Genomic DNA, 18679 nt, shown 5'->3' on the forward strand with positions numbered 1-18679 from the left:
TTAACTTGTCCTGTAGGAATCCATTCAAGGTGGTTTGGTGGGGAACATTTAACTCTTTCACAATAGCAGCAGTGCATGCACCGTACTGCTCATTTGCAGGGCAAATTGATATAGTTTTTCAAAGATTTAGTTGGTACATTTTTTGAATGGTACAAATAAAACAATTGTTTTTGCACTGCACCAGAGCAGTAATGCAGTAACTGTGAAGGGGGTTTATTGCTCTATAAACTTATCTTTTAACTTGCTTAATTTATGCTAATTGTGTTATAAATTTTATATACCTGGTATAACCTTACCATGACATTTCACAATGAAGTAAACTCATGTAATGAGTTTGAAATGATTCCAAGATCTTTTGTGTCTTGAAATTCTAAATGTTTTGCTTCCTTTTATAGAATTTTTTTCTGATTCTATCATCGCTATGAACATAACTAACATTCAGTGAAGTGGACATTTTCCTTATAGATTAGTGTGCTATTCATATTCACATCAATTGATTCTTCTTTAATTTCATTGTTGTAGGATCCTTGTGGGAACAACTGCATGTCATTATTGACCTCTCACCTGCTAGTGACTGGAGGTCAAGGTCATATCCAGCTGATTGACCTTGACAGAGGTGAAATTTTAAGAACAGTGAGTGTGGGGTCACTGGACAAGTCCGCGTTTGTGAATCAGATTCATGTGGTCCAGAATTCTGTGATAGTGTGTGATTATGCTAGTGAGATGAAGGTCATTCAATTCCCCACCGTGCTGGAGAAAGCCGAGTGATGACCGAGAGGGAGACTGTGAAATCATTAATGTAATGAGCTTCCTTGTCAGATAGGACGTTATCCACCACCGTACAGGAAAGAAACGATCTTGTACAATTTGTAACTCGATCCCTTTTGTTGTTCTCGGACATTTACCGTTTAGTCGTTTCAATTATTGTTGGGTCTATTTACAGTGGGTAACACTCTTCCAGAGAATAACTTTTTTGTATCATTATTCATATCGATAAAGGAACCCACATAATTACGTCCTTTTAATTATATTTGAAAGAAAAAAATCCTAGCAAACCACGAAAATTGCCCCAATGAATTAAAAAAATTCTGCCAGTGAATACTACTGGAGGATGATAAAAATTGGACCGGACAAGATGGATCCCTTCCCTCACAGTGTTGGATCGTGTCCTGTCTGCGGAGGATGTTCATTTACCAGAGATTGCTTCTTATGTCGTTCTGTAGGAAGGGTGGAAATTCTTTATGATCTCAGACTTCAAACTGTTCCTTATTTAATGGTGTTGCCTGTTGTATTTTAAGGTGATCCATATTTATTGTTTGTCTGATTGTGTATTGTTTTTGCCTGGTCATTCTTGTTAATGTAGATTATACACATTACAACAGTTTCTATTTTTGAGAAGGTTGAATTTACTTACGTGTTAGCTATGTAAAATTTTGAATGATGATTTTTTCAATGGATATAGTATGAAGTAAATATATTATTTTCATGCATATATTTCCACGTAAATGAAGTTCAAAAAATTATGATTCAGTCCCTCATTCACAGGGTCTGATGAATGAAGTTTCAGAACATTTTTATCATACAGTAGTCACATATTTCAAATTCAAGGGCTGATAACTCTGGTAGATGTTACAGAAGTCTTATGACATACCAGAAAATCCCAAAATTGTGCATAACATGTACATTGTAAGTGAATGGGATATGAGTGTATATATTACATCTATGGCTTAATCATTGTGTATTGGGATGTATTGTATACATGTGCATTAGAATTAAATGAGACATGACAGTTCACTGTAGATTTTACATCTGTGGCTATCATGATTAAATCGATGGTCATTGAATTTTTTGTATTTTTTTTTTTGGTACAACTGTATTTTTCTTAATCATTGTTCTTGGTAACAAAACAAGCATTTCCATTGTTTCTCAGTTCACAATGTTTCTTTGTGTATTTATTTATGATATGGGTAAGGCAGCAAAAGTGCTATTATTTTTCATACAGTGATTCAACACACATTATATATGTATTGCAAAATATATGGTCTAACGTAATTAGAAGTTAAAAGTCCTCTGTCTGGATTTGATTAAATTGAAACTGGTGCTATATGAACTGCAAGCCAAAATGTATAACCTAGTAGTGCTCAAGTATATCAACAATGTACAATCATTAATTAGAAAACCCCAGCTGCTTTGGAGTCCTATACAAGTGAAATGTGTGATTTATATATGAAGTGAACAAATGAGATCAAGAATTGGACTAAAATAGTTGCTGTAGTAACTGTGTATGATAAAGATCATGCTTAAGCTCAGTACAGAGGTCTTTCATGATTCATTGTCTTCTGTTATGAATAGTGGTAGGAATATGTGATAACCCGGTATATATAGTGATGCACGACCCACCAAGGCAGTGTATATGTATAGAGAGGGGGGGTCTCTCCCCCCCCCCCCCCCCCCCCCCAGCCACCAGAACCTAGTTACAGCTGTAACACAACCATGATTACCATTAAAAACAAGAGAGATAACTGTGAAAAAAGAGGCAGGTGCCCCTCCTGAAAATGCAAGAGTTGTTTCCCTTTGAGCCTCCCCACTCTTTGTAGTATGCCCTAGGATATTTAGTCAACCTGTGTTTGTGTAGAGAATATAGAATCGTGTTAATGAATGTATATTGAAATCTTAATATTTTAATGTCCCACTTTTTTTATGTTTTCACATTTCATTTCAGTTTTGTACCAACCCATTCATTATTTTTTATAGGTAAACTCTCATGCTTGTTAAATTTCTGTTTAAATCGTGATTTAATTAAGTCTTGTAGGAATGTACATATGAATATTGAAATTAACAATTTATTTCATCATACCAAAGAATTTCATGTTTGAATGGCTGTGTGTGTGTCAGCTACTACAGCTAGTATACATTAAAGATATCAGTGATGTAACGATTTGTTGGAGAGAAAGATTGACTGGAAGAGACATAGGAAATTACACAATCAGAAATTGCCTGCCTGCTTGATGCATGTACATGTATGGTACCACATATATCTAGTTGTATGTCAGACTATCATATGAGAAAAAGGAAGGGGAGAGGTTGTTTTAACATGGAAGAGGGTTTTCGGCATCCAGTTTTTACTGATACATAAACTTTTTGTGGGGGATACACATATAATTATATACATGTATTATTTATGATTATTATTTATTGGTATTGTGACAACTGGCAGTCTTAATTATGGATTATATGTGGGTGTATGCTGAAGTTGATTTTCATGTACAGTGTATTTTGTCTCTCAGTTTACTGCGTAATGTACTGAATATCACACATGATTATCTACTTAAGAATGAAACTGCTCTTAAAATGTCTTTTTTATTTTCATAAGATTTGTTATGTATCTATTTATTTAACAATATTTTAGAATACATTATCTATTCCTGTTTGAAAGGTACATTTGTTACAATGCTATATAGTACATTGTGTCTCTTGAAAATGTTTCAAAATAAATTTGTCCTACTTTGACAGACATACATATGATACTGTTACAGTGGTTTGTTGTTGATTTAGTCACCTACTTTGACAGACATACACATGATACTGTTACAGTGGTTTGTTGTTGATTTAGTCACCTACTTTGACAGACATACATATGATACTGTTACAGTGGTTTGTTGTTGATTTAGTCAATACATGTATTTCTATATTGTGGTTTCATTAATATTCAAGGGTATCAATTTTCGTGAATAAAGTGAAAATCACAGTTTCAAGATGTAAATTCTTGGCCAATGACCCCATCAATACAAAATGTAAATAGAAATTGCATTTCAATGAGCGTTTAATTTCGTGTATCAACTTAAAAACGAAATCCACGAAAATTGATATTCAACGAATATTGATAAAACCACAGTATTGTGCAGTAAGGCCATAATTTTTACCAAATAAGTAGATGAAAAAATTGACATATATTCTTAAATGTAATGCTAATACCAGAACCACCCACCAACCCTCCAAAATAAAAAGAATTCAATGAAAATTACCTCTTTCAAAGACTTGCTCAAATTTGATTTTTTTAATGCTGAATTTTTTTAAAGGCTCCCCCTTTTAAAAAACTTTTTGGTGGTGATCAATCTTTTTGAAGTATGTGGATCCCCCTGCCCTTTCACATTCATTTTTTGATAGTTCAATAATTATTTAACATTTCATCATATTACAGGTAGTTAAAAGATAAGTATTCAACTGACTCTCCAACAGATTTATAACGAAAGGAATTCAATTGTGTTTTTTTATGCTAGTATTGGGCTTTTCTCTAAATGCTAACAACCACAAAATCTCCACATATTGTATGTAATTATATACAATTATGTACTATATACATGTATTATACAGTCATATGGGGAAACCATCAATGCAGAAATGAGTGCCTGGGCAATGTACAAGAAATTTAATATTATTTCACAATTTACCAAACCTTTTCAGAATCTGGTTTTAATATGGATGAGTTAACTTTCCAACACAAGCATTGGCCAGTATCTGACACCATATAATATGCAAGAATGAAGATGCACTATAATAAAGTCCCCCCCCCCCTTAAATGTGCATGATATGTATATATGAAGTTTAAAAATTTCATAATTATTAACTCTGTTATATAATATATATTTATCGATGGGCAATCATCACTAGATCTATTTCTCTCGATGCATGCACGATTGCATTCCGGATTGTTGATACAGACTTGGTTTGGAATTTAGAATTTTCCAAAACAGGAAGTCATCGCCATAGTGATTTTTGACAAGTGCTCTGCCTATATTTTTTAATTTGTTTGTTAATTTAGTGCTCGGTTTTCTGCAGTAGGATTTTCCTAAAGCCTCGCAGTTATGAGTGCCGTAACAACGGCAACGAGGTAGGAAAAAATGGCATGTGAAAGCGACGAAAACTCGTCTATGGTTGTAAGAAATTAGTTAAAAACACCGGCCAAGCAACTTGGCCTAAAACATCTAAGAGACCTCTAGACAATTTGGTGATTAATGATTAAACTCGCGCTCATTTTACATTCACTAACGATAACATACTGTGTATTTTGCCGTTGTGACAAGTACCGATAACTTGCTGAATCGATTGTGCAAACTGTCTATACTATGCCGGGGCCAGTACAGATTCATTGAGTAAAAGATCACCTATAGCTGCAATTATGTAGCCCTCTCCTTTTATTCCTTTAGTATCGAGCCCTCTCCTTTTTATTCATTCAGAAAATGTTAGATGGAAAACAAACAGAGTGCTTCATTATTGTAGCTAGATCGACAAGTGTCAATGAAATTCTTGATAAAATTAAATTAATTTTGATATCCTCTAAAAGGAACCAGCAACCCATGCAAGGGTCTTCATGTTGTTATCATATTGACATTTTGCTTTTGAAAATTAAGCTGAGAGAATAAACATGTAGTATGTATGATTTGCTGCATACATGTTGAAGAATTCTTTAACAGTTTGGTTATAGTAATGAATTATAGCTAAGTGTCTCATTTTCTTTGCTTAGTGTGAGTACCTCAGACCCTGGGTCTGTAACGACTGGACGTCAACCACCAGACCAGGTCCCTGAGGAAATCCCAACGGTCAGCGATGAGGCTCTCAGATTTATTGACAGTATAGGTAAGGAATCTAGTTGTCTGTACAAAGGGCAGAGATTTGCCTATATAAAGCCAGGGATGTAGAAGCTAGTCAGTGGGGTAACCGGTTTATTAAAAAAAATTAAGGTGAAGACCTCCTAAGTTGTTAAAACTTGTGTCCTAACCATTTGTATGTGTATGTTACAATGTACATTCACATGTTATATTTTACCTGTACACTTCATAGAGAATTAAGGTGGTATGAGACATCTGTCGATATTAATGTAGATTAAAGTGCATTATAATTGAAATAATTTCATTGGTATCAAATTTTCAAATTTTGGAATACATGTATTTAACCAAAATGGCTTTTAAAAATATTTTGAGAGGTAAAAATTGTAAAAGTCTGAGTGGGATTCAAACTCATGACTTACAGATTTGTAGTTTACCCTCTAACCCACTGTGCTACTCTGTTAGTTGACAAGAATGGGAAAGAAACTAGTTAATAAAATATATGATTACACTTCATTTTATTGTTTATTTTGATAAACAATACGTCACAACATGGAAGTGTCCCACCTTAACTACTGCATTAGTTTATATTGTTATATTCCAGTGGCTGAGGATGACTACAAGTATTTGATGTTTGATGACCACCTGGTGACTGTATCAGACACCGGCAAAGAACTCGGCGAGTTCACAATCTCAGTCGAGCCCACTCGCTACAAGCAGACTGACTGCTTCCTTATCCATGCCAACAGCCATGGCTCAATCGATGGCGTGCCATGCGGAACATCCATAACGGCGTATGTTGCACAGAACCTGGAGACCATAGAACAGCAGCATCACGAATACGTGAAGGTTGGTACATGTATTGTTATCCAGGTTTTCGTAGTGGACTATGAGTCAAATCATCTTGCAATGAATTACCCCAAAATATTAATAACAAGTGAAGCTATTAACTTGTCTGATGAGGCAGTCCATACATCTTTTTTAATACTTTATTTTTCTTCCAACACATGTTTTTCTCAGATTTTAAGAAAAAAAATTGAGAAATTATTTTATAAATTTAACTGTAGATCACAAAACAATATCAGAAGGCCTTATGAAGCTAAATTAAGGTATTTTTATGATTGGGATGACAAATTAAAACAATATTTATCAACTGGTTTCTTGTGCAAAATTTGTATTAAGGTTAAATTGGACCTAAAATTCCACAAAACTTCTATAAAAACCAGTGACCACAACAGTTGGTTTCCTAGGCCCAACATTAAAAATACATTAAGTGAAAAAATGTGTCTTGAATTACAGATTACTTACAATAGTAAAATTTACATTTGTCATATTTCAGCTGGAAAACTGTCCATTAGATAGAAAGACCTTTATTGTGAAGCAGCCTGATAACTTCATTATTAACAGGGTCATCACTCAAGGGGAGGTAAGTCATGAACATAACCAATTTTGGTACCTGGATAGATTATGAAACAAAAATGAGGCATTGCAGAGTATATTATCATGGAAGAAAAAGGCAGCTCTAGTAGAATATAATTCTCAAATCATTTTTCTGTTCTACCTCAGTTTATATTTCTTTTGTTGAATAAATTGATCAATGTACGGTAAATAATGTAATAAATGATCATCATTAGATGCAGCCGAGTTGTTCTTGAGATTAGTGATGTGCTATATATATCTATTGATATCTATTTTAATGTACTTTAAAAGGATGTCCAGAGATCGTCAAAAACAGTTGAACTGGCCAAAATGAAGGGATTTATTTCAGAAGGTAAGTTCATCAGGATTTGTTGCAAAGTACCCATTTCAGCTATGTAGGGTCATGTCTTTTTAAAACTAACCTCTGTTTCCTATTTTACTTCTCTCAGGGTCCAACTTACTTCTCCACCGACTACTGATAGAGAAGGGAATTCCAGACAACCTACAGTTCCTGTCCTTTGATTCCGATACCAATCTGTGTTCTGTCATTTATGTAAGTCTACCAGTGTGAAACATCTTTTTAATTGTATAATGACTATAATGACTTTAATCTTAATAAGACTATTCATAATTTGATTGGAATGTTAATGTTGATTTATGAAATTTTAGCTACCACAAACTGTAATGATTACACAGGTTTTAAGGATATGTGAACCTGACAAAAACAAGTTCATTGCGCAACGCGAACTGTCGTCTGGCGACGAGCAATCGTATTTCACATCGACGGTTTATTTGCTTAATTTAAGATTTAAAACAGTGATATAATATGTGTAAGTTTATGAATTTGCATAAAATATCATTTATATCAAAATTTACATCAAAGGGTTTTACTTTTTTTAATCATTTACAAACTTAAAGTTTACGACATACTTGCGCCGATTTCCGGTAATTTCCCAAATCTCGATGTAAACAACAAGTCGGAATGACAAAAACAGATGGATATTATTAGTGTATGACGAATATTGCGAACACAAACTGATGTCGGGTGTCATAAAAAGGGAATGGAAAAAAAGGACGAGACCATACACCAGTTCCCTGTGATCTAAACCTGCCATTTGCAAGCAGTAAGCATGGTAGGTGTCTTATCATGACATGTGCTATTGGAGTGTGACTAAAATGGGTAGCGAAACCCGGGCCGGGCCGGGATTTTTGAAACTGATAACCGGGCTTTTGTTGATTTCTTTAAAAATACTCATTTGTTCTGCACAAAATTTGCAGGAATACTTTATTACAACTTGTTTTGTCTTCGCTGAAATTTTTATTATCACAGAATGAGTTTTTCAATATTTATTACACATTTTCATTTTTCAGGTGACTAAAATGGGTAGCGAGCCCGGGTAACACATTTTGGCGATATTAAGCGAATTACATCGTTGAATTTGGAAACTTGTGTGTTTTTATCATTGGTATTTAAGTTTAAATACTTATATAATTCAACATTTCGTCAAAAAATATCATTTAATAAAATTATAGCCAAATATTATAAACCCGGGACGGAACAAAACCGGACACGTCTACCCGGGACAAACTTTTTATTTCCGAAAAAGCGACGATATACATGTATGTTATATGATTTCTTCACCCATTGCATGTGTTAACTCTTAGCCGGGCGGTGGCGTAGCTGCCGTTAGCCACAGGCACGTGCCTACGCATTATTTGAAGACTAAAAGTAAAGTCACATTTAAAAAAAAATTAAAATATGGTTATTGATATTAAATAGCTTTTAGACCCCCCAAAAAATTTAACAGTCCAAAGTTTTCAGACATCCCAAAGAGGCTAAAGTGATTGATCCAAAAAATAAAGATTTTGCAAATGAAAAATGAGTTTAACTAGGAAAAGAAAATCCATACTGTTCTGCAAATTTAATTAACAGAAAAAAACTTTTAAAATAAATACAAAATAATACATAGTGCTTATAGGTAGTTAGTTTGATTTTCAGTAAAACAGATTATATTAACATGATTAAGAAACAAACCAAGTCTGGGCCCTGGTAGGGCGTTACAATTGTTTTACACAATTAGAACGGTTTTTCATTGTGATTTGCTGTGTAGGTGCTTTGTATTTTGTATTTCAAATGGGGAGGGAGGATTCAATTGAGGATACCTCCGCGTGGTTTGAGCTGGGTAATATATCGCATGAGTGATAGCTAACATCCTCTCGTCGCTTTATTTGGAAATAAAAGGTTTGTCCCGGGTAGACGTGTCCGGTTTTGTTCCGTCCCGGGTTTATGATATTTGGCTATAATTTTATTAAATGATATTTTTTAACGGAAATGTTGAATTATCTAAGTATTTAAACTTAAATAGCAATGATAAAACACACAAGTTTCCAAATTCAACGATGTAATTCGCTTAATATCGCCAAAATATGTAACCCGGGCTCGCTACCCATTTTAGTCACCTGAAAAATGAAAATGTGTAATAAATTTTGAAAAACTCATTCTGTGATAATAAAAATTTCAGCGAAGACAAAACAAGTTGTAATAAAGTATTCCTGCAAATTTCGTGCAGAACAAATGAGTATTTTTAAAGAAATCAACAAAAGCCCGGTTATCAGTTTCAAAAATCCCGGCCCGGCCCGGGTTTCGCTACCCATTTTAGTCACACTCTGCTATTGTATTATGTTCACATAACAGATTATTATGCTCGTATATTATCCACGTGAAAACAATATCGCCTAGCCTATATGCAGAATAGCTACACAATAATCCTAATTTGTTCAAACATGAAAATTATTCATTGTTAATTCAGTCGGTGTTTGTAATTAAAATAATCACAATTTTAGTTCGAATTTTCTTAAATGAAATTAACCATCTGATGATAAATGGTAAGGTTAACCGCATAGAGGGCCCTGAGTTTACTCTAGCATATGACAAGCTTATTTACTAACATTTACTCACAAAATGTTTTAGTGTAACACTATCATGCACATTAGCTTGAACAGTGTATTTGTAAGGAATAGGTTATATGTTTGTATTGATGATTTTTTTAGCACATATAGTTCATATTATGTGCTAAAATCATCAATACAAACATATAACCTATTCCTTACAAATATACTGTTCAAGCTAATGTGCATGATAGTGAATAAAAGATTTATTCTTCATGTTAAACATGAAGAATTAATCTTTTATTCACTATCAATAACTGATAATGTTGATTCTCTGTACTGTGAAAACATTTGAATAGCTGACTGATATTCACCTTTATTGAACTGTAAAAATCAAAGTACAGTTGAAAGAAAAATTAGTATATCAATCATGGTTTATCGGTTGATAGAATTGCTCACATCATATTTAGATTTCATGTGCTGGGTTCATTATTGTTACAAATTCTTATTTTTTCCCCATTTTTTTCAAATCATTAAAACGCAAGATTTCTAAATACACACAGTTATATAAGATATGAAATTGTCAAGTTAAGTAACATTAATTTAAATTTTCAAGATTAGAATAAAATGTTGACAAGTTTCACCTGATATCAAATTTTTATATAGAATAATCCATTTATATAAGGTTCTGTCTGTCTATGTTGCAAATACAAATACAAATACAAATATTTTATTGGCACAAACACAATTACAATAATTGGCAAAGGCCCAATGAATATATAAGAACATCATTGTATGTTTATAATAGTTGCATGTACAGTATATATATTTTTACTGATCTATATAGATCAGTTTAACATTTCCTTAGACTAATTGACATCTGTGTTCAAAGCAGTCATTAATGAATTTAACAGTAATATTTAAAATAGTATGTATTTCACTATTTAAACATACATGTAAAATGTATCTTTCTTTGTCCAAGTTATTGGCAATATTTATTTTACTTATCTTATAAAAATTACTAAAATAGCTGTTCCTTAGATGAGAATAGGCTTTACATTGAAAAAGAAAATGAGTTTCATCTTCAATTGCACCAGTTTTACAAGCATTACAATATCTTTCATTCCTAATTGTGGCATTATATCTACCACTTTCTATTGCAAGTTTATGTGCACTTAATCTTATTCTACTAATAGAGGATCTCTCAGATCTTTTCCTGAGTATATCAACATAAGGACTTCTTTTTCTCATATATAATTTTTGAAAAAATGAAAGTTTTTCTGAACTAAAAATTTTTGATGATTGCTCTTGGATACATTGGTCAATGATTCTTTGCTTTATGTTTGGTAAAAAGTGTTGGATTGTGCTTTTATAAATACTAATGTTTGAGAATCCCAAATTGTCTAGGATGCCATAAATTTTCTTAGTCCAGGAATTGGAATTGATCGTTCCCTGATATAATTTAAATGCCAAAGAATTAGATGTTATCAAGTGATTCCAATATTTAATGCTTGAGAATGAGATTTTAGACCAAAGTGGTAACCTGTTTAATTCTGCCAAACAACCAGCATTAGATGCTTTGCAATGTAATCCAAGTATATCTTTAAGAAATTTTACATGAAATTTTTCGATAACTGAAATATCTTTCAATGAGAGATCCACTCCCCATATTTCACAACAATAAAGAAGTACAGGGAGTACAATAGAATCAAAAAGTTTTTCTAAGAGCTTACATGGATTATCAATACCAATTATTTTTTTCATGTTGCATACACTTTCATAATATGCCTATATGAATTTTATTTTTCTACATGTAGCTTCTTAAAATCATCCTTTCATATAAGTCCTTCTTATATGTTATAAGTATTAGTACCAGTAATATCAGGGTTTTTTTTAATACAGACTTTTCAAACCTCCAAGAGATGAGAACATCACTGGTATGTGTTAACGAGGTCATTCCTAATACAAGACACAATGCGGAAAAATATAAGACTAATGTAAAGAACTGAAACCATGAGTGATGAAGAGAAGAGCTGATAATCAGATTATTGTCTCTGTTATGTTCATCCTGATAAAGCCTTTCCCGATTGATGCCCTGGATCATTTATTTGGTAATTTAAGGATGACAATATTTATATCAACATTTATGATATAATATTAAGACAATTAATAAGCAGCACAACATATCCTGAAATATGAAACTGGACCAAACCAGTGATAATCTACCATTTATGATTTATTACATTTACTTGGATTTGAAAACCAGTTCTGAAACTCCAAAAGTCATGAATAATTTGGACATATAATGCATACAATTAAGAATTAGTATTGTAAAAGAATATATATTATGATAATGCATATGCTATAAGAAATTCAATTGATAGATATCAAAAGGTGTTTATACTGACCAAATGCAGTAATGAAGTTTGTAATGGCTATATACTCTTCATGTGGAGAAACTGGTTTTTAAAATATATGTCTTATGTTTATAATTATGTTTAATTTGATGATTGCATAGTATATCAAATCATCATTTCTGTCTATTAGTGTTTGTCTGTCCATCCATTTATCTGTCTGAAGTCTGTTTTATTTTATAACCCTGATGTGGTAACTGATGTAGATCAAGTTGAGATCATCATTATGACACTTATATACAACAAGCCTCACAGAAAATATCAGTCCTCTTAAATTACAGAGTTTTTGAATGAGTTATGAATGTATGGTTGAGTAAAATTTTTATTTTAAATATTTTTTGAAATGATTTTTGTGAATAAGAATATTTTTGTTATAACTTATCCTTATCTATATTTTTATCATTTTTGCATGAAAAAAAATATACATATCCTAGTAAGGCCACACCAATATAATTTCTTGCTTGTCGGACATTAAGTGGAAAAGGGTACAAGCGGGCGAGTGATAAAATAATAAGATTATTATTTTTTGTAGCCGAAATTTTTAGGCGGTCTGTAATGATATGATTTGTAAAGTTTTATTTAAACACGAGCATGCAGGATCCGATGAAAAAGAAATTTAATTGGTGTGGCCTTCCACATTTTCTATTTTTTAGTTCAAATTGAGGCTGAACCATTGTAATATATTACCCTGCATAATCAATTTGATAAAGTCTAAATCATACATTATAAATAGCATCAAGACCAAAATGGGGACCAAGGAAGGGTTCAAAGTTCAAAGGAATTATAGGATTGCATACAATCATGTATATACATAACGACAAATCATAAATCATTTCAGAATCTGCAGTGTTGTTAAGTCCAATATCAGATAATATGATTTAAAGAATTATTATGATTAAGTATCAAATTTCATTTTATACCTGTAATAATTTGAAAGATTCTCCTATTTTCCGACACCCATTTTAACGCAATACCTTGCAAATCAGACAAAACTTTTAAAGATTGATAGAGGAAATTCAAATTAATTACAATCAGTATATGATTTTTATGAAACCTGTGATTTATATGGTTTGATTGTATTTTAAATCTTTCAACAAAGGCTTAATAAAGATTGTGTGTATTAAAGTTTTCATGCTTGTTTTTCTTTTTTGTGTACAGAGACTAGAGTTTCTTGATTATATCAGATGCACAACTATGACACTCTGTTAATTACCATTAAAATAAACTCTTTAGGAAGTGAAAAAATTGTTAAATGAAAGAATCATTTTCTCTTTATATGATTGGTTTTTAGAAATACAACCATTTATGGCAGTGTTGACTTTCATGAAGCGTGCAGAGTGATTTTTTGTAAAAGTCAGATCAGAGGAAATTCGGATTTCAGCCTTTTTTATTCAATTAATTGTAGTATTTGCAACACAACTCCATTAATTTTGTTCTACAAGAACTTATGCAGGTTCACAGTATAACTAGTTGAAAGAAATTGCCATTTAAAACTGAATTATACGTCTTTTCTACCAGCATGTAGGGTTTGTAGCATCTATTTCAATAGAGGTCAGAGGAAATTCAGACGTTATTATCTTTTTTTCTAATTCACGAACATGCCAATTATTTATTATTAATTTTTTGCTATTTATCATTTCTTCAAAATTACATAAAAAAAATAAGAGTGTAATTATAGGAAATAGTATTTTTTGCAATTTTTCTAGCTCGGGTCACGTCAAAAAATGTCACTTTTTTAGTGGTCAGAGGAAATTCAAACTAAAATAGCGGATGAAATAAAAGGAATTCTTATAATCCATTTTCAGATAAATAGAGTGTTTTATTAACCTTTTTAATATTTTTGTGAGAAAAGTTTTCTAGTTAATTGTAAATATGTCTTTTATGACATTTTAAATTTGCATTTAAGGTGTTTTTTATCGTTCTAATTATTTGAATATGGGTAAGTTTGAAGGTCGTTGCCATGGAAACGAACTCACGAACATATGCTTAAAATGTCTTTTTTGACAAAAACAAATGGATTAGAGTCTGTTTAAACAATTTTTTCAATTATTCAATTAGTTTCATGTCAGGTTCACATGTCCTTAAGAGTCTGTAAGGTTAACTGTTTAAAATTGACACCTGTAACTGGCTGTACATGTATAAATCAACACCTATAAATGTGTGTACCTGAATGAACATCACAATTCTCTGTATCAATTTTGACACCTGTAACTTTCAGTACCTGTATTAACACCTGTAACTTTCAGTACCTGTATTGACACCTGTAACTTTCTGTACCTGTATTGACACCTGTAACTTTCAGTGCCTGTATTGACACCTGTAACTTTCTGTACCTGTATTAACACCTGTAACTTTCAGTACCTGTATTGACACCTGTAACTTTTTTGTATCAGTTTTGACACCTGTAACTTTCTGTACCTGTATTGACACCTGTAACTTTCTGTACCTGTAGAGACCGTTAGAGGACCGGACACAGACGGTGGGCAGCACTGAGATCCGCGTGTTCGGGGTGGAGCGGACCATCAACTCCTACTCTGACCTACCCACCACCTGGCAATCATACTTCATGCAGGACTGGTAGGCAAAGCTACTTGCATTAATAAATAACTTTTTAAAGCTTTTAGTTTAACTATGCTAAGATTCACTTTAGCCCTTGTGCAAAAGATCATGAAAGTAATGGAGATAACACAAGTAAAAAATGTACTGTAAACTTGCAAATTTCCTTGTAAGGATAATTTACATTAAACATTATTACAGTATTTCTTTGTTATTTTCAGTCACATGACCAACAGAGTTCAGGTGGGGTCACCTGTGACGATGAAACTGACCTCCGTTCCACAGCTGATAGAAAGAGGTAACGCTTCATTGAATTTATAGGGAAAGTCAGCTGTGCCTGTTTAACCAATCTCTTATCTATTTAAGACATGTTTCACTGTAAATAAGTTAACAAAGAACTATATATGATAAGAATTAAATTTGGCCCCCATAATTCGCCAATTTTTAAGTGTTTCGGGTACAATGAAATGTTAACTAATATTTTAGAAGAGTTGATATGAAATATATTTTTCATCTATTTATTTGATTTATTTGCACTCATTGGCAGTATATGACGTCAGAAGTGACGCCATTTCTATAATTCAATCAAAATCAGCCAAAAATTAACATTTTTCTTATCTATTTACGAATGGGAAATATAAAGCGCATGCTTGAACAAAGAAATCTTTTTTGTCACTTTTTAGTCTTGGCTAGATACATCTCTGATGAAAATATTTCATTTGTTCAAGAATGCGCTCTATGTTTTCGGAAGGAAAAACTGCTTGAAAACAAGCTGTTTTACGCTAAAAATGCAAAAATGGCGGGAAAAGGTTGTCTTTACAATGTCATATTTCTAAATTGTGAGCACTTAAACCAAAATGAATATTATGTAAACACATCACATACATATCTGTACTAAGAAAACAAAGAATGAAATTAAAATGATGATGTTCATTTTAGGGGGCCATTTTAGGCCCTTATCATATATAGTCCTTTCCTTTCTTGAATAAGAATCTTCAGTTAGAATAATTTTGTGCTTGTGCAAGGAAATGTTATCTATGGGTTCTTAAATTTTGAGTTTTTGACTAGAGTAAAGTATTATTTTCTCTTATAATAACAACATGTACACTGCGTTGGATAATACCAGCTACTGTACCATTTACTTAATGCTATAATGTTTAACTTAAACAAAGAATATCAATACATTTTACTGGATTTAAATAATGAACCTAACATTGCAGATGAGGAACCCCCAAAACCTGTTTTTGAGAAGAAAGCTTTGAGTTGGGAGGATGATATGCAGCTGTATTCAAAGTTTCTGGACAGAAAGGTTGGTGAAACCAGTAAGCCAGGAAATATTCCACAGAGACCAGGCTTGTTGGCTTTGTTGATATTAAGTTCATGATTAAGCTCAGACTCGCCTTGAAGTTCCCACAATATGTTTTTAAAAGCGAGATTAAGTGGGTAGATCATTTAAGTTTTATGGCCCCAGAGCCTGGTCCCTATTTCAGTGTATAAGACTTCAATATAGACTCTGTTTCAATACAGCTGTAGACATGGTCTGAAAATAAAATATTTCTGTATCCTATTTTGCAATTGGCAATTTATTGATGAATTATAAAATATTTCAAACCTGGCTGTGAATAAAGAGTTAAAAACAGTTTAGTCTTGTTATCCTGATCTTGTTCAGCTTTGTAGTCTTAAAATATGTCACCGAGTGTAAGTCTGTCAGTCAGTATATATATCAGGTCTCAGTAGCTCAGTGGTTCGAGCGCTGGTACGGTATGCCAGCGGCCCTGGGTTTGACTCCCTGTTGACACTGGACTTCTCTGAACCAACAATTACAAAATATTTCCGTTGATTCTTGGGGAATAACATCTTGTTTCTTTATTTTGTTCATAAACTACTCTAACTAAAAGTTTATCAACGTTGTTGTTTCCAGGAGGAGTTGAAGGGTGACCACACAACGTACATGCGCTCACATCCGGAGCTGAAGAACCTGTTGGCCGATTTCCTCCAGTTCCTGTTGCTAAGGAAACCTGACGATGTCGTCCAGTTCGCTGCCGAGTATTTCTCCTCTTTCTCCGCCTCCATGCCGTCCATGACTCCGTATTTGGCGTCAAATGCTCCAACACCGTTTCCCGCCAGCCGAACAAACACCAAAATTGATCAATTAAGGGCACCCACACGATAGATAGACTGACTGTATTGGAGCAACAGAGTGTTGCTCAGGACAGTTGTCTGATTGATGGGAATTGTGTGATTGTTCAAAGCAGATTTGTTGATATTTTATGAGCTTGTGCGTATTTCATTTGTTCTGTTATATAACGATACACCTAGCTGTCTCATTCAAGTCTCTTTTAATTATTTTTCATGTGGAAGTTAAATTTAAAGGAATATTCATTGGGAGATACACTCAAAGATAATTTATTTTTCACTGAATGTGAGAATTTATAAGATGTATTCTGACTGTATAATATGTAAAGCAAGATAAAAACTCACATGAATTTAAATTTATTGCTGTCATATATTTCATGCATTAGTAAGATCTAAATGTTATATGTGAAATTCATATTAGACAAAAGGTAGTATGGGACATCTGTCATTATTAATGTTGATTAAAGTACATATTATACCCGTAATTAGAATACTTTCACCGCTTTGGAATTTTCAGTTTTACAATATTTAACCAAAAAATAGCTCTTGAAAAATATTTGGAGAGGTAAAAGGTGTAGAACCCCAAACAGGAACGTGACTTACAGATTTACTAAATCCTCTAACCCACTGCGCTGTTAGATGACAAAACTGGAAAAAAAACTACTTATATAATTTCACATTATTTTATCGTTTATTTCAATAAACAATAAGCCACAACATGGAGGTGTCCCATACCATCTTACGTTGTGTTGATGGCAATCATACTTAAAGTTTTATTTTGGACAAGTATTATTAACATCGAATAAAGTATAGAGAAATTAATTCTCTATGTATTGTATGCACTAGTTTTGAATAAAAATGGGTTTGAGTTGACTTATAACAACTCTAATGTTTGTTATTTTAAAAATTGTTGTTTTAATTTTTTTTCACTGAAATTAGACTACATGTACTTGCATATAAAACTGAATTAAAAACGGAGTTTTTGAAGGGCATTTGTAACTCTGTGTAATTTGTCTACTTTTATGTGTTATTGAGAAATCTTAGATTCTGTGATAAAAATATGTATATAAATTATTTGTTAAAAAACCATATACATGTTATTACTAAATGCCATGAAGAGAAGGTCTGAAATGTGTATATAATACGAATGATGATTAAAGTGAAAAATTCAACGTCAGTTAATTTTTGTTGAGGAGATAAAGAGAGAAGGCAATGAATACTATACTGGTCAGCCACTGACAGAGAAAAGAACGAACCCGACATTAGAGACATGTATAACGTATATAAGTATGGACGTCCCTGACATGCATTTTGCCTGTAACTTTTTACCGATATTTATGTGCAGATACATGTATTTACCATCAACTTATCATTGTATACTAGTATCTATTGTTGAACTGTTGAAGCAATAAAGTGAATACTTTATACACAGTTAAACAACTTTCTTATTAAAGGTCTGATTTATAGGAGCAAAAGTGGTTGTTCATGTTCAAATTCACATAGACAGGCCACTTCATTTTTGGTCACCTTATTAGGAAACTTATCTACAAACACAACTATTTCATAAAAATAGACATGCAATTATGTTTGGTCTATTATGTCTTTTTCTTGGTAGTGAACCATCTCTCTCTCTCTCTCTCTCTCTCTCTCTCCTCTCTC

The 18679-nt window shown here is 32.6% G+C and overlaps 2 protein-coding genes across 3 annotated transcripts in view; both read left to right on the forward strand.

Annotated features, from left to right (window-relative positions):
- Positions 1-3527, forward strand: part of LOC128164013 (sterol regulatory element-binding protein cleavage-activating protein-like) — a 28278-nt gene extending 24751 nt beyond the window's left edge. For both annotated transcript variants that reach the window (XM_052827722.1, XM_052827723.1), the window contains exon 24: positions 523-3527. In XM_052827722.1, coding sequence (XP_052683682.1) covers positions 523-768 — 246 coding nt within the window. In that variant the 3' untranslated portion in view covers positions 769-3527. The remainder of the gene's footprint in view (positions 1-522) is intronic.
- Positions 3528-4742: 1215 nt separating this feature from the next.
- LOC128164021 (ciliogenesis-associated TTC17-interacting protein-like) lies at positions 4743-18451 on the forward strand. The gene is made up of 10 exons (XM_052827738.1): positions 4743-4891; positions 5525-5637; positions 6211-6455; positions 6946-7032; positions 7317-7377; positions 7475-7578; positions 14781-14905; positions 15106-15182; positions 16105-16193; positions 16806-18451. Exons 1-10 carry the CDS (start codon positions 4866-4868, stop codon positions 17055-17057), a joined length of 1179 nt encoding a protein of 392 aa, XP_052683698.1. The 5' UTR covers positions 4743-4865; the 3' UTR covers positions 17058-18451.
- The last annotated feature ends 228 nt before the right edge of the window (positions 18452-18679 follow it).

The sequence above is a fragment of the Crassostrea angulata genome, chromosome 9 (assembly GCF_025612915.1).
Source record: "Crassostrea angulata isolate pt1a10 chromosome 9, ASM2561291v2, whole genome shotgun sequence".
NCBI classification, from domain to species: domain Eukaryota; kingdom Metazoa; phylum Mollusca; class Bivalvia; order Ostreida; family Ostreidae; genus Magallana; species Magallana angulata.

Excerpts from the sequence above, each read along its gene's own strand:
- LOC128164021 (XM_052827738.1), top strand. The coding sequence starts at position 4,866 with ATGAGTGCCGTAACAACGGCAACGAG. Across the intron at positions 6,456-6,945 it reads AGCATCACGAATACGTGAAG|CTGGAAAACTGTCCATTAGA; the intron begins GTTGGTACATGT and ends GTCATATTTCAG. Across the intron at positions 15,183-16,104 it reads TCCACAGCTGATAGAAAGAG|ATGAGGAACCCCCAAAACCT; the intron begins GTAACGCTTCAT and ends CTAACATTGCAG.